Raw genomic sequence first — 24,058 nt, 5'->3', positions numbered from 1 at the left:
GCCAAGTAATAGGACATTAGAATGGCTGCGGGGGGGGGTGTGTGTGTGTGTGTATGGGGGGGTCCATTCAATCATGATTTTGTGAGGGGGGGGGAAGGGTGGCAAACTCAAGGACTGCCCCAGGGGGGCACAAACTCTAGCTACACCACTGATCAGTAGGCCATGGAAAATGACTTTAGGAGGTCTTAGTAAACTATAATATTCTTTGCTAAGATTAGAATACTGCCTACCATTAAATGCCCTACTTTTACCACAAAACCCACATACTGCAAGTCACCAAAAACAAAATCCTAAAGCTCATCATCTTCCTTCCCAGTGAACATCATTGCTGCACATTTCAAAGAAAATGGTTACCATTTACTAGAGGGTCTGGGCACTGGGGCCATATTTTGGTTGTCTGTTCTTCATTTTGTGTTTGAAATTTGGTATCCCACAATTCCATGCGAGTGGGTGGGGTTACGTAATTATGTATGTACATTTTATGTTAAATAACAAACACATTTTTACCTATTTTTCATAGGCCTTTGTCCAGATTTTTGATGTTTTCAGTTTGAGAGGTGTGAGCTAGAAATGAGGAAAGAGTCCAACTGAGCACTCTTAGACATGGAGAAAGCATTTGACAGTGTCCCAAGAAAACTGATTTGGACATTCCTGCAGTTGACCAAAGTCCCAGAATCATTGGTAGAATTAGTGTAAGTTATATACAAGGATCCAGCGATTCAAGAATGAACAGGGTTAGGTCTCACAGGGGGGTTTCCAGTGGGAGTGGGTGTGCACCATGGTTCAGCTCTGAGCCCATTGCTGTTCATTTTGGTGATGGGACTACATTAGCAAACAGATTGGAGGAGACAGATCAACAAAGTTGCTCTATGCAGACAATGTGACGTTACAGGCAGACTCTGAACAAATCCAAGGCTGGGTTACTACAGCTCAACACAAAAAAATGGCTAACTCAGAATTTTGTCTCAGAACTCATACAAATTGAATAATTTATGTAATGACGCTTAGGTTATATGATATATAGCAATATATGTGAAGTATAATGTTTGTAAATGTTAACTTGTTAATACAGTTTAATTACTTTTGTATTAATGCAAATTTGTCCATGTCACAAGTCTGTTTTAAAAAAACTCACACACAGGACAAAGAATTAACTATACGTGGCAGCAGGTATAATAAACAGATACCTGCTGATACCTGGACTATGTTTAAGCTTCTGTGTTTAGCCATACCTTACTTGGGCAAAGGGGAAGTTTCTTTGTTCACCAGTGAGAGTGGGGAGCTCTGAACAGCCTACCTGTCCTTGGAGGAGTGGTTTCTGCCCAGAAACTGTAGTTTTATTGGCCATTTTGGGCTAATTTCTATCTCTTTACTCTTTCTGATATAAAAACCATATTTGCGTGTTTTTTGTGTTTGTATAAGCTCAGCAGATTCTGCCCAGGTGTCCTGCAGAGACCTACAATGCCAGAGAGACAAAATGAGAGACTTTGGAGTGTTTAAGTACCATTTTTTTTTGTTTTTTCTTTTTGCTTATTGTTATTTCTGCCTAAACGCTCATTTCTGGCATTTATTGCTTCTCAGAATGCTCATTTTACACTGAAATTGCATTTATTTGTGCCTGCACTTTAAAATTTGTTTTTGTTGTAAATTGTATTTTTAACTGTTACTGGCTTCCCACTCAAATGCGACAGCCATTACTGCACTATAAAAGTGTTTTTGCATTTGTTTCCACTGTTTTCTTAAAAAAAACAAAAACATCTTGCTATTTTCCTGCCTTACTAAGCGAGAAAAGTCCAGTTTCAGATACCTGGACTGTGTTTAAGCTTCTGTGTTTGGCCATACCTTACTTGGGCAAAAAGGACGTTTCTTTGTTCAGCAGTGAGAGTGGGGAGCTCTGAACAGCCTACCTGCCCTTGGAGGAGTGGTTTCAGCCCAGAAACTGTAGTTTTATTGGCCATTTTGTGCTAATTTCTATCTCTTTAATCTTTCTGATATAGAAAATGCATTTGCGCGGTTTTGCGCACCGGGCAGTGCCGGTTAGCTAGGGTTAAACTATTCCTGACTCCACAAAGTCTACTCTTCAGTTTTTCCCTTGGAACTAGATAAATCTTCAACTTTACCACTCAAACCATTCATTTTAGAGCCTAGCACTTGCTTAAAGCTCATAACAAGCACTAAATACTCCTAGCACTAACCCCCCTTATACTGTCCAGAAGGACAAGGCTCTCTATTCGTCCACACCAGTCAATCAGAAAAACAGCTCACTCTACCTATTTAGGCATGTTGAAAGGGCAGTTTCCAGCATACTCTCCAGTCCAACTGGTGAATCTGGCCATTTTGAGGCAATTTTACAACTGCCTCATGTACACAGATGACCCTCTTCTCCTACCACCAAACACTAATATATGCGAGAGATGCAATTATACAGCCAGACTGGAGGCAAAGCTCTCTCAACCTCAGACTGTAACTGACTGTCAAGAGGAAAAGGGTAATACTTGCAACACACCACCAGTCTCACATAGACCTAACAAACCAACACAGGCAAATAACACACACAAATACACTAAAACATACTTGTAGGCTCTAAATAAAAACCTGCAAAAGCAACAAGAGACCTCCAAAGCAGACATCCAAGAAACCTCCACAACCCATCACCAACCATGAAACACATACTTCACATAATCAGTGTGCCATGCAATCACAGCCCTTAAGGCAAAATAACATACCCAACACACTAGTAATAGGTGACTCTATAGTCAGGCACACTGACGCCCCACTAACTAGGCTGGATAGGGGAAGGTTACAGTTAGCTGCCTGTCGGGTGCCAGGATCCGCCACATAACACAAGCACTCAGGTCACTCCAGAACAAGTACAAATACGACTCTGTCATTGTATATGTTGGTGTGAATGACCTGAGATGTACCTCCCTGGACTACATGAAAAGTGACATGGAAGAGCTCTCTGATCATGTAGCCCAGGCAGGTATGATCCTGACCCTGAGTAGCATCACCAAGAATGATGCCACAGTATAAAGAAAAAACTAACTCATTAACAGAGACATTGGGAACCTCCAAACTTTGGACCCCACCCAGTTTGGCTTTGTTAAGGGCAGATCATGCCTCCTAAACCTGGTGGACTTCTTTGAGACAGTTACCAAGGCATTAGATGAGGGTAAGGAGGTCCACACAGCCTACCTAGACCTTGCAAAGGCTTTCAACACCATTCCCCATTCTGGTATTATAGACAAACTCACCAACCTGAACATTAACCCCTACGTCACGAGATGGGTAGCAAATTGGCTCATGGACAGAACCCACACGGGGAGAGTTGCAGACTCTAGGTCCGACTCAAAACCGATTACAAGTGGCATCCCCCAGGGCTCAGTCCTTGGACCCCTCCTGTTTGGTATATACTTTTCAGAGGTACAGGCAAGCATACGAGGACTTTGGCTGACCAAGTTCGCAGACAACTGCAAATTAGGGGCCATAATTGATTCTCCAGCTGATACAGACACCCTGCAGAAGGGTCTCACTGAGACAGATACCTGGTGTCAAAACCATGGCCTCAAGCTGAATGCCAAAAAGTGTATAGCCATCCCTTTTGGAAAAAACAAAGTACCCACGAACTACCACATAGGTGGTAGTCCCCTAAATACAGAAGAAGTAATAAGGGATCTGGGGACCCAAGTAGATAGCAATCTCTCCTTTGATAATCATATTGCCAAGGTGGTTAGAAAATCATTGTACGTGGCCCACCTAATCTCAAAAGGGTTCTTATCCAGAAAAAAGGAGGTTATTGTGCCTCCCTACTCAGCACTTATTAGACCCATTATAAATACAATGCCCCATTTGGGATGTACCTTACAAGACACCTGCAACAGCTGGAAAGATCACAAAAGTACCTCACCAAGAGGATTACTGGCCTTAAACAGATGACCTATGCAGCCTGACTAAAGAAACTCCAGCTGTACTCGGTTGCATACCGCTTACTCAGAGGTGATCTCTGCTTGACATACAAGGCCATGTCCAACCCAGAATTGACGGATATGATTCACCTAAAAAAAACAAATCCCTGAGAGCCACACACTCTAGGGATATAAAACTTACCACAACAATAAAGTTTTTTTGCTTTAAAAAGACTAAGCAGTTTCTTAGCAATGCTGTAAGAAAAATAGGCGAACCCGTGTCTTAGTAACTGCAGAGTTTTGCAACTCTTCTCTTCACATGTTTTTATGTTTCATTTGCTGGTTCTCTGTACTCCCATGTCTATGCATAAGGTGGGGCCACTGACAGAACACATTGACGCAAAAGAGCTATAGAGAAGCAGAAAGGCTATACAGGTATTAAAAAGCCAGACTTTATGAAAAAAAAACACTTGCACAACTAAATATCTTACCCAGAATAACTGAATTCCTACCAGTCAAATCAAGTACGTACAGCAACAAGCCTGGGAGAAACTCGACATAATGCAAGTAATATCAAACAACTGATACCATTTTCCCATCTAAGTTGGTGAAAAACAACAGGCCTTGACATTTAAACCCACTGTAAAACTGAGTGCTGCATAGTATAAACCAATAACTGGTATAAATTACAATATAACGGTATAAATCCACATCAGTGTGTAAATTACAACTGCAGCAGCAGCAGCAATCGCATAGAGTAACAAATCTCCCTAGAAAGGGAAGCAAGTGCTTTGCAGACTCTTAGAGGGAAGTACCCAGCAGGCTGCTATGGAATCAGCAATGGATGGTGCTTTTCAGTGCAGGTTAGTAGCGGGTCATCACAACTCCTGCATAATCTTTATCTTCATTAAAAATGACCTCAGCATTTGCAGAGTAGGAGGTCTGAGTCAGAAAACAACAATCCTGATCTGAGCTGCTAAAGGAAGCAGCATTGCTGTGACTAATGCCGTACCAAACATACAGTGAATTATGCATTTGGATAAAGAAAGAAATCTGTGATAGCACTGGCTGTTTGCTTATTACTCTAAGATCGTATTAGATCATATTGCTGTCGTGTAAAACAAGAAAACGTTGCAGGATAATGAGAATGTGAAACAGTAACACTATTTAATTACAGAAATAAACTAAAAGCAGGTGTAACTGCTTACATGCAAGATCCCAATTGTATTATGTCAGTAGTTCTGAAGCACAGTAAAATCAATGGGATGACCATTCCATTTAAGAACTAGTTATATAGGTTCATAGGTAGGTATTAGGCTATCGGCCCTGGGGCCTATATAACCTTAGCCAAAAAAGTTCCCTGGCTTTCACCACCCAAGAAAGTTATTTTCCTGTGCCCCTGTCTAGCAGAGCCACAGAAGTGATCCCCGGGGTGAATTTCCTATTTCCCATCCAGTTGTCGAGATTCTTCTTAAAGAGGGCTAATGAGGAGCTTTGCTTGCATGAATGGGTAGTGTGTTCCAGAGCATGGGAAGTCTCTGGGACAGGAATCTATCCCTCCAGCATCTTTTGCTTATTGTGGTGGCAAAGTTTAGGTCCCTGGAGAATGTGGCTCGGAGGGATTGGGGTTTCTTTAAGTGTAGCATGTCCAACAGATCTGGGTTTGACATAGCTTTGTAAGTTAGGCAGAAGTTGCCTCTGAATAGGTGATAAGCGATGGAGTAGAGCTGGAGTTTTTTGAGATGGTCTGCGTATGGCATCTGTTTGAGGCCAATAATCCTCTTAGTGAGGTATTTCTTTGGCCTTTCTAGTTGTTGTAGATGTCTTGCAATGTACATCCCAAATGGAGCGTTGTACTCTATAATGGGTCTGATAAGGGATGAGTAAAGAGGAACAATGACCTCCTTTTTCTGGAGGTGAAACCCCTTTGTGATGAGGTGTGCCATGCAGAAGGATTTCCTGACTACTGTGGCAATGTGATTATCAACGGAGAGACTACTGTCCACCTGTGTCCCAAGGTTTCTTATCACACTTTTGGTGTTTAGTAGGCTACCGCCTATGTGGTAGTTCATGTTTTTGTCAGTGTTTTTCCCAAAGGGGATGACAATGCACTTCTTGGCATTGAGCTTGAGGCCATGACTTTGACACCAAGCATCAGTCTCAGTGAAGCCCCTTTGTAGAATGCCCACATCATTAGGCAATTCTATTATGGCACCTAGTTTGCAGTCATCTGCAAACTTCATTAGCCAAACACCTGCTGTATTAGCTTGGACTTCTGAGAAGTAGATGCCAAACAGGAGAGGACCAAGGACTGAGCCCTGTGGTAATTCACTTTTCACTGGTCTGAAGTTGGATTTGGAGTCGACTAATTTCACTGTGTGGGTTTTGTCAGTGAAACAGTAGGCCACCAATCTTGTGACATAGGGATTTATGCCCAGTCTAGTGAGTTTATCTATAATTCCAGAGTGGAGGATGGTGTTGAAAGCCTTGGTGAGGTCATGATAGGCTATGTGCACCACCTTACACTTGTCCACGGCTCTGTTGACTACTTCAAAGAAGTCAGTCATGTTTAGGAGACATGACCTACCTTTTACAAACCCAAACTGAGTGGGGTCCAGAGTTTGGAGGTTACCTATGTCCTTGTTTATAAGCTTCAAGATAATATGTTCCATGGCCTAGCAGACCAGGCTCGTCAGGCTAATGAGGCGGTAGTTCCTGGGGTCTGTGGTGGCACCCATTTTGTGGAGTGGGATAACTGTCGCTGTGGACCATTCAGTAGGCACAAAGCCTGAGGTGAGGCTATGATTGAACATGGTACTTAGGTGGGGTGCCAGTTCATCCTGTAGTTTATACAGAATGTAGCCTGGGATGTTGTTAGGTCCCATGGATGCTGTGTTCTTGGCTTTGGAGAGTGCAGTCTTTACTTGTGCAGGTGTGATTACAGGGCCTTTGCATTCTTCTGGTATAGTGATGGGCCCTTTGGGGGGGGTGAGGAGGGTGAAGTTTGCACTGAATCTATCTGCCAGGATGTTGACAATATCAGTTGATTCTGTATATCTAGTGCCATTGTGCTGTAGCTCAGAGCAGATCTGTGTTTCGCCATTGAGATTCTTGACATAGCTGTAGAATGCTTTGTGGTTGTCTTTAGAATCAGTGGCAATTTTATTTTCGTAAATAGCTTTGGAGGATTTTATGAGGGATCTCAGCTACTTACTGAGGGTGACCAGGGAGTCTTTTTTGCAACAGCTTCTTCCTTCTGTTGTAGAGTTTGTTTATGGCAGGAGACCACCAGATTGGCTTTATTTTTTTGGAGGATAGCATCTTAGTTCTGTTTGGGATGGCACGATCCATGCACTCATGTATGTGCTTATACAGTGCAGTTGTATAGGATTCAGCAGTTGTACCTCTATTTTCCATCTGTATGGGTGTCGTGAAGCTTGCCACTTCTGTCTTAAGAAACATGAAGTTGACTTTGGAGAAGTATTTTACGGTGGCTTCCTTAATGGGGGGTGGGTGCAGGATATTGATGTCTAGGGTGATTAGCTTGTTGTCAGATCTGACCAGCGAGGAGTTGACCTCTGGCATGGAACATCAGTTGCCCATATTGGTAATGGGGATATTTCTGCCCCTGGTGGGGGTATGGACAAGCTGATCCAGGGCACTGGAATTTATGAATTCCAGAAAGCATTCAGCAAATGAGTTAGTACATGAGTAGTTTTCCCAGTTGATGGTGGAGTAGTTGAAGTTGCCCATTATTAGGGGATTGGGCTGTACCTTAATATTACCCAGTATATCAAGAAACATGGGAGTGGGCATCCTGGAGCATGGTGGGGGATCTGTAACAAGCTACAACCTGGATTGCAGTCTTGCCCAGTTAGATGCACTTGAATAATTTCGGATGCATTATGTTGAGCAACTAACCTGGAGGTGTGGATATATTAATGAATATGGACATACCTCCTCCTTTAGTGTTTCGGTCCAGGTTAGGTGGCCAAAAGTATAGTATAAGGTAATTATAAAGTATAAACATACTAAGAAATTCTAGAAGTGAACTTCATAGGGTCAAAAAATACAGGAAAATGACTTACTAGCACTAATAAAGAACAAGGTGTGGCTTGACCCTGAAAAATATATTTTTACCTAATTATTTTTCAGCATTTACACATATTTCAGGGAACCTGCAGTCAGTGCCTAGGTGGAGTTTATATTAAATCAGTGAAAACCCAATTCAATGAACAGCATTTCATCAGAAATGCCATTCATCAAATTCCACTCTTGTGGGGGGCTTTACCCCCCACTCCCCGCTAATTATATATATCAAGTCTGAGATCACTTTACAGTGAGGAAAGGGCAAATTTTCCGATCTTCACTGAACGAACTTCTCTGTATGAACAGTTTGACAAATGGCATGTTCGATGTAAGTGCACCAGAAATTACATTCACTGAACCTGAATTTTCAATGGTCTAATACAGACCCCCCGAGGTGGACAGGGGAGTGAACCAAATTGTTATGGCAGCCTGTATACATAACCTCCTGTATGAATAGGCTGTAAGCTGCACATAATGGCTTTCTAGGAAGAGGAATGTCAATAAAGACTCCAAAGAGATTTCTAATTTGTTTTTGTGTCATACTTTGGGTACCTTGATACCCACCTGAAGATCTAAAGAAGTCATCCTTGCAGTCAAATAGTATTTCAGGTATGACTTTGGTCCCAATCTGAGACCTGAACCACCTTTTGTTATTGAAGCAGATACTAGCAAGTGCACTACAATATTGAAGGTTTTGGAGAAATGGGATAAGTTGTAATTCCTTCCATCTTATTATGCATCAGTAAAATATACTTTTTTTCTACTCACTTTTCCCCCTTAACCTGCTGCTTTTCAACCATCTCCCTACTGGACATGAGCCTATGCATTTCCTAGCAGTGTAAAGTCCCCAGATCCAATAGGTTGGGAGAAGTCCAGAGGTGCCATCATTCAGGCAGTCCAGAGAGTTTGTCCTCTCATCAGCATCCTAGGAATGACATTTATGTAAATTGATAAGCCCATCCTGTGGGCAGTGGGCTAGGCTACCTGCATCACCAGAGGAATTCAAAATGCCTCCCCTTACAAGTGCATGCTCCTGTGTAATCACCATTAGGGGCTACCACCCTACTGGTTTCACCGAATGTACTCTGACAAAACGATTCCCACATCGACACATACAGCCACATATCATGAAGCATCTACTTCTAAGCCCATAAGGTAATCAACCACACAATCCAATATTCTGGTCATTGGAGACTCCATTGTGAGATACAATGATGTCCATCTCACCAGGCTGTATAAGGAGACAGTCACTGCCAGTAGCTTATCAGGGGCCAGGATCCACCACATTGCACATGCACTAAGATCAGTGGACCACAACTACCAGTATGATTCATTCATAGTCTGTGTGGGTGTAAGAGACCTGAGACATACCTCCTTAGACTATATGAAGAGTGACATCCTGAAGCTCTTGGAATATGTGTCCCAGACTGGTATGAGCCTAGCATTGAGTAGCATTTTACCTTCTCCAAGGCTGATGCCACAATATGAACAAAAGATGAATGACTTTAATAATTGGCTTGGTTTCTGGTGTCATTCTAAGGGGGGGGATCAATATTTGTCAACATGGAAGGAGATGATCAACAGACCACCCTGCTTTGCCAGGAATGGTCTGCACCTCTCCCCTCTAGGCTGTTGAATATTAGCTAAACACTGTCCTCCCCATAGTGCCTTTTTTTTAGGCAATGCCATACTGAAAGTACTTCCAACATAGCAAATCAAAACCAGGAAAATCTAAAGGAGTTACTACTCAGTGCTAATATTCTAAACAAGGAACTTCACTCCCTACAAGCTTTCCTCACCCTAGAGAATGCTGACATCTATGCAGTCACTGAGACATGGTTTAAATCCACATAGAGCACACCCGCAATGCAAGGCTAGAATGACTTCCACATAGTTAGACCAGCTACTACATAGACAGGGACTAAAGCTGGAGATGTCTCGATTTACATAAAAATATACCTCAAGGCTGGTCAAACATAATGATGTATTTGACCTTCTCCACATTTAAGTCAACATGTGCAAAATCCCATACCAATTATTTGGAAGCTGAAGGTCCTCCTCTATGACCCAGGAAACCCATAACATATATTTAAGCTTACTGGAAACTCTCACCATCCAACCAATATCATATTAATGGGCATCTTTAATTACCACACCATTAACTGAGAATCGTATATGACACCAAATGTACAGGCACAGAGATTTCTGGATTTTGCATATATAAACTTCCTGGACCATATTGCCAATATGTTGACCAGGGGCACAGACATATGGGTTCCAGTCCTCACTAATATGGGTGTGAGCTGCACATCCCCTAGTGTAATGTCCTCTCTGGTAAGGTCAGATCACAAAACGGTCTTCGTTGAAGTAAAAATAACACCTGAAAACCCAGTTAACCTGGAATGTTCAGGAACTATTTTAAGGTTAACTTCCTACTATTAAGTGATAACCTGGGCAAAATTTCAAGACCCCATAAACCATGGAATGCTATTTCCTATGCAGAACTGTTCATAGGAACTCTGTACAAGTTAGTTAATAGCTGCATAGAGGCAGCTATACCCACCAGGAGTAAGTACAGAACTAACTCATAAAACAAGCCACCTTGGTGGAATCACAGCATCAGCAGGTTGTATAACAGAAAGAAAATCATGGCAAAAATTAGGAGGTACAGCACTCAGCAGGATAAAAGTATTCTCATCAAACTAAACAAACAACTCAGAGGACAAGTAAACTTTACAAAAATCAAATTTGAGGTAAATGTTGCCCTCTATACCAAGGATAGCAACAATGCATTCTTTAGCTATGTCCACAACCTCAAAGGCAATACACAATTGTGTGCAGAGATCATTGTTAATGGAGACACCTATACTGTGCCAGAGCATATAGCAAACCTACTGGCAGACAGATTCAGCTCTGACTTTACCCCTCTGTCCCGCATCAACCTCCCCTCAGGAAATACCATCAAATGAAACTCTCCCTACTCTCACTAGGGAATAGGTTCTCAGTGCTATCTCTAAGGCCAAAAACACTGCATCGATAGACCCAGACAATATCCCAGGATGCTTTCTAAATAGCATTAAACATGTCCTATCAGATCTTCTGGCATCACTATTTAACCATAGCCTCTAAACAGGCTTCATGCTTTACAAATAAAAAACAGCAATAGTCATCCCTCTGCACAAAGTTGGGCCATCTACAGACCCTGAAAACTACAGACTCACAAGTCTCACTAGTCCTATATGTAAAGCCATGGAAAGAGTTATCATGGAACTGATCAGTAATGATATAGGAAACCTCCAGACACTGGACCCTACCCAATTTGGTTTAATGTCTACGCATCCTGTGGACTTCTTTGACAAAGTCACCAAAGCAATGGATGAGGGCAAAATGGTTCATACTGTTTGCTTTGACCTGGGCAAGGCATTTGACACAATACTCCACTTGGGCATTGTTGATAAACTCAAGAGGTTAGGCATAAATCTTATGACATCTGGTGGATAGCCAGCTGGCTCACAGATAAGACACAGGAAGTTAGAACTGGGGAGTCCACCTCTAGAAAGAGGTCAGTCACAAATGAAGTCCCTCAGGGACTGGTCCTGGGACTGCTCCTTTTTGACATTTACTTCTCTGAAGTCAATGCCAATGTCAGTGGTCTCTGGCTGACTAAATTTGTAGATGATTGCAAATTGGGAGCTGTTATTGACTCTCACACTGACACAAATGTTCTCCAGGAGGGGCTGACACAGAAAAACAACTGGTGTCAAAGCCATGGACTAAAACTAAATGCCAAGAAATGCATAATAGTATCCTTCAGGAAATCACCCACCCCTGGTAACTATCATAATGACAACACATCCCTAAGAGTTGACTCAGTCTCAGTGACTTTGGGACTCACTTAGACAGTTGTCTGGCCTTTGATCATCCTATGTCTACAGTAGTGAGGAAATCATTCTATGTTGCACAACTTATAAACAAAGGTATGGCATCTAGGTCTAAGGAAGTCATTGTTCCACTGTATTCGGCATTCATCAGACCTATCACTGAGTGCAATGCACCCTTTGGTATGTACCTAACCAGGCATATCTAACAACTGGAACATCCACAGAGGTTCCTCACTAATAAAATACAGGGCATAAGTAACATTTCCTGTGCAGACCACCTCAAAGTCCTATCCCTGTGTTCTGTCTCCTACAGGCTTTTGAGGAGAGATCTATGCCTTGCATACAGGGCATTATCAGACCCCATTCTGATGGGCCTCCTGCACATCCACAAAACAAAAAGCATCAGAATTACTCATTCTGAAGACTTACCTTGCCTGTGATATAAATAGGGCCTTTTGGAGAGACAGATATATATCCCAAATACTACCCCTTCTCTGAAACAGGGTCCCCATACATGTGAAGCAGAGTTCCTCCCTAACCCAATCCACGTGTTACTTGGACAATTGGGAACAAGAAATTCATCTCTGGTTTGATACCTATGTCCTTAATAGACACACACAGTCTGTAAATGGTTCATCTCCCAGGATCCTGTTTGAAAATGTTTCATCTCTCAAGCCCCTGCTTACAATAGTAAAGGATAGCAGAACTTGGCGGAGACTTGGGATGCGTGGCTAGGCTTAAAAGGCCTAATGGTTATTAAGACACCTATGAACCTATGAAGCTATGAATCAGCCAAAGGCCTGTCTACAAGAAGCCAACTACACCAACACCCACCTCTAAGGGATTGTGAGTGTGCTTCACAGTGTGGATATCTATGCTCTCCTGATATATTTTTCTGGCACCAGAGCCGTGAGTCAAACATTGGTTACCTTGTCCTTAGTTAGAGCTTTATTCCAATATACCATCAGTGCTATCTAAAATGTAAACGTTTTTAACGCTTTTTAAAATAACATGTAAACAGACATTTTAATGAAAAACAACACAGTCAAATTTCTGCGTTCATCAGATATTGTGCCACAAAGGAGATATGGAGTCTTAATAACTTTAAAACTGTTATTTTCATTATATTTATTTTTAGAATTATACACAATAGGACAAACCTTTTTCATATGTTAATTTTAGTAGCATCTGGTAGTGAAACATATGTAATTATGACAGTTTTTTTGAAAACCCTTTTCATATGACATATAGTGAAAGAATGTTTTGCTGCAAACTATGGACACAGAAATATTTAGCTCTCTTGTTTCACAGTTTTCCTGATGGTCTGGAAGATGTTTCCAAATACCCAGCTTTAATTCAAGAACTCATGAACCGAAACTGGACTGATGTGGAACTTGAAGCAGTTTTGCGGAACAATATACTCCGCGTTTTTAAAGATGTGGAAGATGTAAGTTATTGATAACTTTAAGAAAATTCTACATTACATTTGTTCCTTTGTTCTGAGGCTTCTTTCTTTTTTGGATAGAAATGCAATGCAACTGTAGACGTTTTTGTCATACAAGTAAGTACATTAGCAGTAAATAGCTCCACCTCAGCACAGCTGTTAAGAAGAAAATGACACAAAATGTCTTGCCGTATTTACCTAATCCCACCCATTTTGATGTTTTTGAATTGTTATAGAAACATTAATTATGACAGCAGGAAATGCGTACCACTCACCTAATCGGCTCATTTTTCATTGGATAATTTGTAGGTCCTGTTTTACTTACAGCTTATTCCCCACTGGTCTTTGCAATGATGACATTATGCAGAAAACCCAAGATAGCCATCTAAGCTAAAAAAAACACTGTGAAGTAAAATAAAAACAGTCCTACACAGTGATAAACTTTTGTTGCAATCTGATATCCTAGGCTTATTCAACAGCAAAAAGAGAACCCTTATTTATGGCATGTCATCACTTAATCAAATCATCAGTGTTCTGAATTTCAAAACATTTTTATAGACATTTAACCTTGGTGGTGTAGTTGCATTCAACACTATCTGACAGCGTAACTCTTTCATTTCACTAGTGTTTTCATATCCCATTTCTCTTGTTCACTACACATTTGAGGACTTCATTTTGTTAGGCACTTTTCTATTCCCCTGTCCATCGTCCTATGGCCTTCTTACTCAGTGCTCTATGTCAACACTGGGTCTACCATATGTCTGTATTCTGGCGGCGGGGCTTGGCTGCCTCTATCAGCCCAGAGGGGATTTTTTTCTTAGACCTACATTCCCCACCCACTGTGACATTATGGTTTAGTCCAAGAGGTGGGCATGAGGTTTATTGTCCTACCTCTACAGGTGCTCAGCCTTGTGCACCACCCTTTCCCCTCTTTTGACATGGCCCCACAACTTGGAGTCCCTTGCCTCTACCATGGGTCACCGCAAAGAATGCCCACCCCCCCCCCCCATTGTGATGGGCATGTCCATCTCTTACATGCTGCTACATCAGTTGCCTGAGACACTAACTGAATCTGGATTGGCTGGGCCATAGTTAGGGCTATATCCCTCTAGCCACCTGAGTGCCAGGTCTTGAATTTTAGAAATGTGCTTCTTGGATTTCTGTATCTTTTTCATTGTAGAATCAAGATTGTCTTTTCTATGTTACACAATTTTGATTCTTAGTGAACAAGGAATAGAAAACTGAAGTACATCCAAAATAGGGTACACAGAAGTGGATACTGAACATTTTATTCAGTACTACAATTTTAGCATGTGTAAACACATTGAGGACAGTTTTTTTAATAAATCTTGTGACATGTAAGTCATATAAAACAATTGTGATTGCAGTACTGCATATGTTGTATGGGGATCACTGCTAAATTCCGAATACTTACAATACCGAAGACCGGAATCCCGAGACCAGATACCCGAAAGCCGAGAAGACCAGAAGATCAGAAGCACGAAATTTGAAATACCGAACACTACACTAAACATACACCACAAACATACACATACACACACCTTCACCCAAAACACAAAAACACAAACCTACACTACATAAAAGCAGGGGGGCAAGCCCCCCTGCACCCGCCAGGTGGGGGGCTGTGACCCCCCCCACTTAAATATACTAACTCCAAGGTCACACTATATAGACAAACACACGAAAACACCACCACATACCTGCATTCCCCACACACACACACACACACACACACACACACACACACACACACACACACACACACACACACACACACACACACACACACATCACAGTCACAACACACACTTACACACACACACTAAAGCCGCTTACCAACACAACATAGATACTTACCTAACCTCTTGACATCTCCGTACTTCATGATTTTGAAATTCACGCTTCTGGTCTTCCGGTCTTCTTGTCTTTCAGGTATCTGGTCTCGGGATTCCGGTCTTCATTATTGTAAGTATTTAGGATTTAGTAGTGATCTCATTGTATGACCTGTAAGCGTGACTTGTTCATACCTTTATGTGGGTAGAACAGAAAAATGAAGGAAAGGATAAGCCATCATCATCATCAGAAATAAGAAGTAAAGTGGACACAACAGAAAGTCCCCAAAAGTATGGTATACAGTAAGAGACATGGGGACATTGACAAAGGTGAAAATGAAAGAGTCACTGACGGATAGTACTAAATGCGACTACACCACCAGAGTTAAATGACAGCATATCTACAAAAATATTTTAAAATTAAGACCACTGATTGGTTGAGTAACTGATGGCTGGATGTCTTTTGGTGTTGAATAGGTCTGATGACATTATGACAAGAGCTTATCTCCGCATATGATTTGCTTTCATCATTTTACTTCATATCCACTGTCTTATTTGAACCACTTGATATTTTGGCTTTTGGAATTTTTGGTTCAAGTCCTGGCAAGTGCATTGTGTACTCTCTGCTATAAACGACTGCTCACAATGACATGTCTATATACTGCTATACAATCCAACATGGAATTGTAATTGTTTCTCTCTCTCTCTCGTTTGCACCAAAATGGATACACTGGTGTCATACTAGATGTGCAAATAGTGAAGTGAACAAACTAAAACTATCTTTTAATATGAAGAATCTTAATGCACTTAGCACTAAACCTGGGAATCGCTCTTCTTTATATAACCCCCCCCCCAAAAAAAAAAAAAAAAAAAAAAAAAACAGATTGAGAAAGCCTGCTTCTGCCAAGCATTATCATATCCAGGTTCTGGATCCTCTATTTTGGAACTACCAGCCTTTACCACACTTCAGACTAAATAGCAAAATGATTCACCTGTCCACTGGGTGCAATAATTCTTGTATGCCTCCTCAGGGCCAAACAAATAACAGATACAATGATAGATGAACTACTTACCTTTGGATATTCTTAAGAAAATCTGCTGCTGATGATTAGTAAAAAAAAAAATACATATATTAGTAATTTACCCCAACAGATAAGGGATACAGTGGAACAGAATATGAGTGATTTTGAGGAGAGACAAGCCCAAGCTAAAACAACTGTCCATCAATTTTCTTCATATGTACATCTTCATAGGTTTATTGATTCATAGGCATGTACTAGGCATGCAATCCATGAGGCCATTAAGAAGCCTTTTTTCAAATCGTCAATTGTCCCAAACCACTGTCTAGTTAAATTAGTTGCTCAAGATCATACAATAAGCAAACAAAGGCAGAAGGATTCAAACCATCTACCCTTGGATTACAATGCAGCTCTTTAACAAGTCATTAACAATTTGATATTATTAAAAAGCCAGAGTTCTGATCGTTTCCACTGACTGTCAAACTCATGCTAAGATTTTGGACCTGGAGGCAACACCCAAATGGAACAATTTAAGTCTAAATAGCTTGTCTGAGAATATATTCCCACAAGATGATAGGCACTCTTTAAGACATTTTCACTATAACAGTTGACTCCTCAAAACCTGCACTTAACTATGTTATTCAAAGGGCCACTAAACTATGTTATCATCCTTCAGTGAATAATGAAAAGTCTTTATCGCTAAACATGTTTTAAAATTTCTGTCGCTATTAGCACACTTTAAAACAGTATAAGCAAACTTTTGTAAGTAATAAATATTTGATTTGCACTGAGCTGAACTAGCAATACTGAATAAAGCTGTATTGCTTGGGAAATGAGACAGTATAAGATTATTACATAAAAATGTAGTCAGTAATCTTTAAGTGCATTAAATAGTATATTATACAAGGCTTATGGGTGGTAGGTAATATATTTTTCTGCCTTAATCACATTTATGTTTCCTACCAGTATGTGCCATTAATTGTATCATGTGGTAGTCTAGGCAGTGAAGACTGCATCATTTTATTGTCCAGAAATCTTTCACTACTTTTGTTTGCAATTCAAGTCCAGCGCAAGCTGTGATGACCCTCCACTAGACCAGTAATCATGGACCCTCTAAATGCCATGGTTTCACATTTTCCTCAGCCTCTAAAACACCGCAGTCTCTCTGCTGATACTATTTCCAAACATATGGCCTCCAGTTCAAGTCTCTTTAACTCCAGATGGATTTTTAAGTCCTCTGAGGCAAAGTTGAACTGTCCATTTTCTGAGAGTTGTACATCCCCAAGGTCAGTCTGGCTGTCTTCCTGGTTGCTGGTCTGTGATGCAGCTCTGACTAAGGCTGCAGTCATTACTGCTTTAGTCAGGTTGGCATGACCCAGTCCTTTGTCTTGGCACATCTCAGCCAACTGGCTACTTGTCAGCTTGCCATGCTCCTCTGCTGATATCTTTGCCTGCTCTCCCTGACTAACTAAGCTAACAAAAAATAAATAAAACTATTGTGATATGAAACTCTGAATGTCTACCATGTGGCTGCTTGAGAGTACAAACACCTTCTTTAGTGACCACTGTTTACAGGCTACAGGAGCTCAATATCCACACCACTGAATCCCAATATGTGATGTGGTGATACCACCACTGCCAGCCAAATGTGATGACCCTCCACTGACCAGTAATCAAGGAGCCTCAGTCCTCACTACTGGCAACAGATGACAAGTACACGCACAGTATTTCCAGATGCAGCTCTCTGCATCAAGTGCAATTTCTCTTAAGAGCAAACACAGACCACAGTCAGTCTGGGGCATTTTTCTTTACCTTTCTCCAGATCCTCAGTAAGACACCCTACTGGCACAGCTATGGAGTTGAGTCCTTAGCCAGTGTTCCAAGCCAAGTCCTCCAACACTCTCTCTGTTCAAACAGTGCTTTGTGTCCCTGCCCAAGTAGCTGGCACATAGAGACATAGACACACAGACGCACACACACACACACACACACACACACACACACACACACACACACACACACACACACACACACACACACACACACACACACACACTTCTGGGAAAGGCTGGCACAGGTTTACTAGCTATACCCCCTTTTGCCAAGACTATAAGGTAGTTTACACTGCCACCAGAACCCTTCTGACAGCTACCTTAAGGCCCTTAACAAAGGCTATCCAATCTTACTGTATAATATTCACAGTGACATCAGAGTTCAAAACCTCAGGAAATATTTAAAATAACATTGCAGTACAGGCTCACACAAACAAAGAAAAACATCTTAACTAAACTTCACTGTATTAACCAGTAAAGTACAACACGGTAAACCCAAGAACTGTTAGATGTGAGAATGTAGCCAAAAACACCACTGGCACTAATAAATAAAACACTTTGAGAGCTTTCATCAGACTTCTTCAGAGTAAGTTACCAAACAACTTGACAAAATTTAATACATACTCCTGCACTGCTGTTGGTGAAAAATAACATACCAACCCCCTCCTGTTGTTGTCACACACGCAATTATTTATGCCACTGCCTAAATAAAAGTTGTCCATACATATAAAATGTAAAATATGAATATACAAAAAAAATATATAAAAAAAGAATTACATCTCCACTTATTAAATACACTTATTTTTAACCCTTCAGACATAAAAAAAAAAAAAAAAAAAAAAAAAAAAAATATATATATATATATATATATATATATATATATATATATATATATATATATATAAAGATAGATAGATATATATAAACTATAATTTCATACAATGTGCTGATTTAAGCCCTAATAAGAGGCTTAAAGAAATTTTGTCGTTCAGTCCAGGGAATTCACAATTCTTCTTTAGAATACAAGCTTCTTACATAACAATCAATTTATAATGCAATAGACCTGTCAGAATAATTGACAATAACAATCAATAAAATGTTTAAAGAAGCAAACATACAAAAAGTTTCAACTTTAAGTCCTCTCTGTTCACATAGCGTAAAAAGATTTTTTAATCCTTGTTTAATTTAATATGGTCATAAAATCATATACACTGTAGTTAAAACAATTAAAAAAAACTTTTTTTAAACAAGTTTTTTGTCAGCAAAACAACCAACCAGGCAATATAATTCTCCATTAGAAAACACTTAATATTTATAAAGTCCTGGAAATTTATTGGCTTGTAGTTTAATAATTTACCACAATGTGTCTTTTTTCCCTAAATAGTTCCTATAGTGTCCCCCTCTGTAATCCAAAGGGACACTATCCAACACTGTGAAGTAAAGCTTAACAGAAGAATAAACTTTTGTGTGCTTATAAAAAGCATTATTGTCCTCCTTCCTTTTAATGGAATACAAATGTTCCTCAATTCATTTAGAGATCTACGAGTATTCATTCCTACATAAATGCCTTACAATGGGAACAGGTTGCAATATATACTAAACCAAAAGAATTGCAATTAAAAGTTCCCTTATGTAAATGGTTATGTCCAAATGTGATAAAGTAATATTAGGTCCTTCTAACACAAAACTGCAAGTCCTACAAAATCCACATTTAGGCTCATAGGATGTTACTAGACTAATGGCCCTAGTGCCCTTACAAGCCTAAACCAAGTTCTACCCTTATTTCATGATCAACACCTATTGCCTCTCTCCAAGAGGGACACAGGTGGAACCCCCAGGGTGAATTTACAGCTACCCATTCAATCGTCCAGTTTACGTTTGAAGAGGGCCAATGAGTTGGTCTGTTTGGCATCAAGTGGGAGTCTCTTCCAAAGATGTGGTAACCTCTGGGAGAAAATCTGTCCATAGAAGCAGGCTCTATTAATGTCACATACCAGGTTAAGGTCTTTAGAGAGAGTAATCCATGTTCCATTTGATTTACAGATATACAGCATTTCCAGTAAATCAGGGTCAAAGATTGCCTTGTTTGCAAGGCAGAGATCACCTCTGCATAGTCTGTATTTAACAGAATAAAGTGACAGTGATTTCAGATGATCCATATAGGACAGATGCTGAAGACCTTGAATCTTCCTTGGGAAGAACCTTTGTGGTTTCTCCAATTGCTGCAGGTGCTTGGAAAGGTACATATGAAAAGGGGCATTGTACTCAGTTATTGGCCTGATGAGGGAGAAGTACAGGGAGGTTATAACTTCTTTTTTTCTGGAGGCAAAGCCCTTACTTATGAGATCAGCAATATAGAATGCCCTTCTTACCACTGTGGAGACATGGTGGTCAAAGGTAAGGTTGCTGTCAACCTGTGTGCCCAAGTCTCTTACCACTGAGTGCGTACTTAACGTGTTGCTATTGATTTAGTAGTTAGCAGGAACATCACTATTACCGAAAGGGATGATAATACATTATTTTTGCATTGAGTATAAGGCCATGACTTTGGCACCAATCATTTGTTTGTGTAAGATCCACTTATAGGATGTTGACATCATTTGGAGATTCTATGACCGCTCCCAGTTTGCAGTCATCAGCAAACTTTGTCAGCCACAGATGTTTAGATTTTGCTTGTACTTTGGAGATATAGATTCCAAACAGTTGAGGTCCCAGAACTGATCCCTGTGGAACACCACTGGTTACAGGTCTACCATTGGAGGTGGATTCCCCTATTTTGACTGTATGGGTTCTATCAGTGAGTCAGTTAATGACCCATCTAATGATATACAGGTTGATACTTAGTTTTTTATTTTTAATTTCTCCAAATATTTTTGGTTTCTAATACCATGATGGGAATGGACCCAATTCCTAAGTCAAAATATGATTGAAGTTCATGAAATTAGTATTGTTTCAATCTTTGATGTCAGCCAGAAGTGCTCTTTGCAGCACCTGCAGTGTGGCCAGTAATGACTCCTTCTGCAATTCGTACGGAGTTACATGTACCCATAACATATCTAAATATGATTGTAGAGTCTTTTATTTAAGACCTATTGCTCCTACTACTATTGGAACTATGTAGGGGACTAATCACATAAAAAAGTCACCCCTAAGAGTAGACCTAGTGGTTGGAGACTTGGGAACACATGCAGCCACAGTCAGTGTCTTGGACTTTAACCATCATGTGTCTACTATTATAAGGAAATCATTCTAGATGACACAACTTATTAGCAAGGGCATGGCATCTAGGTCCAAGGATGTTATTGTCCTACTGTACTCGGTGCTCATTAGGCCAATCACTGAGTACAATTCTCTCTTTGGTATAGGTTCATAGGTAGGTACTAGGCTATCGGCCCAAGGGCCTATGTAAGCCTAGCCAACAAGGTTCCCTGGCTTATGCCACCCAAGAAAGTTATTTTCCTGTGCCACTGTTGAGCAGAGACACAGAAGTGATCCCCGGGTTGTATTTTCTATTTTCCATCCACTCATCAAGATTTTTCTTGAAGAGTGCTAATGAAGAACTTTGCTTGACATAGATGGGGTAGCCTGTTCCAGAGTATGGGAAGTCTCTGGGACAGGAATCTATCCCTCCAGCATGTCCAGTTTATTGTGGTGACAAGGCTTAGGTCCCTAGAGCATGTAGCTCGGAGGGATTGGGATTTCTTTAGGTGTAGCATGTCCAACAGCTCTGGGTTTAACATAGCTTTGTATGTTAGGCAGAGATCACCTCGGAGTAGGCGATATGCTATGAAGTAAAGCTGGAGTTTTTTGAGACTGTCAGTGTAGGACATTTGTTTGAGGCCAGTAATCCTCTTTGTGAGGTACTTCTGTGGCCTTTCCAGCTGCTGCAGATGTCTTGTGAGGTACATTCCAAAAGAGGCATTGTATGGGTCTAATGAGTGTCAAGTAGAGGGGAACAATAACCTCTTTTTCCCTGGATGAGAACCCTTTTATGATGAGGTGTGCCACATAGAAGGACTTCCTGACTAATGTGGCGATGTGACTATCAAAGGAGAGAATACTGTCCACCTGGGTCCCAAGGTCTCTTATCACACATTCGGTGTTAAGTAGGATGTTCATCATGCATACAGCTGCAGTCATAACAGATGGGTTTTCCTGCCGTCAGGCGGGTCCTCGGTCAGCCGAATTCCAAAGACTAGGTCCGGCGTCGGATGTCATCACCTCTTCCCTGACATCAGTGCAACAGGAGTATAAAAGAAACAGCCAACGCCATTTTCTTCAGTCTTTCTTGCCGCGCAGTGCCCGAAGCAGAAGCAGTTCGCAAGTGCCGGTCGGCCAGCTCCTGAGATTACGAATATTTTTCAACCGAAGTCTTCTTGAAAGCTAAGTACCCCGTTGGGAAAACTTTTCTTGCCTCAGACCGATGTCAGACAAAGTTAATAATTGCATTTCATGTGGGAAGCAAATACCGCATAAGGATTTCCATTCCCTCTGCATTCCTTGCTTAGGCCCAGACCATGACGTCTCAGCCTGTCGTTTTTGTGCTACATTCAACAGACGCACTATTAAGCGTCGGGCGGAGTTCGCCCAACACTATTTTGGCAAAAAGTTTAATTACATTATGTCGTCGGATAATCCGGCTCCAGTTTTGAGTAAAAGACGCAAAGATAAGGACCGATATACGAGGTCCGCGACTTCTACCGACACCACGCTAAAGCCGACTACTGGTGCTCCGGTTCTCAGCAAGGTGCCTATGCAGCCCCTGACTACTGATGACACTTCATTAGCGGTGTCTTCTGTGCCCGAGGTCGCAGGCTCTTCGGCCCACACCCCAACTACAGATACCGAAGCCACTCTTGGTGGGGAAACTCAGAGTTTAGACAGGCCTGCCACCTCCCAAGGTGTCTTCAGGCCTTCTTCTTCTTTTTTCATTAAGGCTTTCACTAAATCTAAAGCAGCCATGCATTCTAAGAGACAAGCTCCACAGGGCCCCTCTCAAGGCCCCATGCCTAAAAAGCAGATGCTCAAAATGGCTGAGGATTTGATTACTCTTATCAGGGTTTCTCAACCCCCCTCGGACAAAAGGCCCAGAGTGAAGGAAGAATACCCTTCCTCAGACCAGGCCTCCATTACTTCAGAACATTCTGAAGACCAGGAACATTCATACTCCCCTTTTGAAGATTCTGATGCAGAGGAGTCCACTCCCTTTGTCTCCCCCCCTGAGGACTACTCTTTTGGGGAAACCTTGCATACCTTGAGGGAACACTTCCACTGGGAAGGCCAAGATTACTCAGACTCCAAGAAAAGGCTCAGGGATTTCCTCTTGCTCCCTCAGCACAGGCCTCTGGCTATCCCTCCTGTCTTAGACATACTAGATGATGTGTATTCAGAGGCCAGCCTTAACCCAGATTCTTTACCTCCCGCTCCAGTCAAGCCTGACAGGTATTACCGGGTTCCTGATTCACACCAATTCCTATACAAAAGACATGCGGCTGACCCAGAAACTATTTCACAGGGTCCCAAGGGAATTAAGGCCTCCACTGCCAAAAATCCATTACCTTCAGATAGAGATTCCAGAGCTTTAGAAAGGTGGGGGAAAAAGGTATACACCTCGCCACCTTAACCATGAGGGCATTAAACTGTCAATTCCATATGTTAAAGTATCAACAGTTTTTGTTATCTCAGTTGAAAAGCAAAATGTCACAACCTGAACAATCAGACTTGAAGGAGTTGCAGGATTTGTTGCATAGTGCAGAGCAAGTGGGTAAACATACCTTGCAATGTGGTTTTGATGCCTTAGAGGCCTCATGTAGAGCTGCTGTTACAGGATCAGTCATACGTAGACATGCTTGGCTCAAAGAGCAAACCTTACCAGATCATGTCAAAGCTAAACTACTAGATGCACCTCTTCAAAAAGATGTATTGTTTGGTGTTAAAGCTGAGGAGGTATTAAAGAAAATGGAGGAAAAGGCAAAATCAATGCAAACAGTGAAAGATTTCCTACAGGTACAACCTCCGTGTTTCAGTAGAAATTA

At 41.2% G+C, this 24,058-nt stretch overlaps 1 protein-coding gene across 1 annotated transcript in view; it reads left to right on the top strand.

Moving 5' to 3' along the window:
* LOC122810395 (dipeptidase 2-like) overlaps positions 1–24,058 on the top strand; it is a 501,875-nt gene that overhangs the window by 438,499 nt on the left and 39,318 nt on the right. Inside the window, exon 10 of the mRNA XM_044081997.1 lies at positions 13,187–13,322. Within this exon, the coding sequence (XP_043937932.1) occupies positions 13,187–13,322 (136 nt within the window). The remainder of the gene's footprint in view (positions 1–13,186; positions 13,323–24,058) is intronic.

This window comes from Protopterus annectens, chromosome 8.part1 (genome assembly GCF_019279795.1).
Source record: "Protopterus annectens isolate FY-2018-M chromosome 8.part1, PAN1.0, whole genome shotgun sequence".
Classification (NCBI taxonomy): Eukaryota; Metazoa; Chordata; order Ceratodontiformes; family Protopteridae; genus Protopterus; species Protopterus annectens.
Note: the sequence above shows the minus strand (reverse complement) of the source record. Positions and strands in the feature narration are given on the sequence as shown.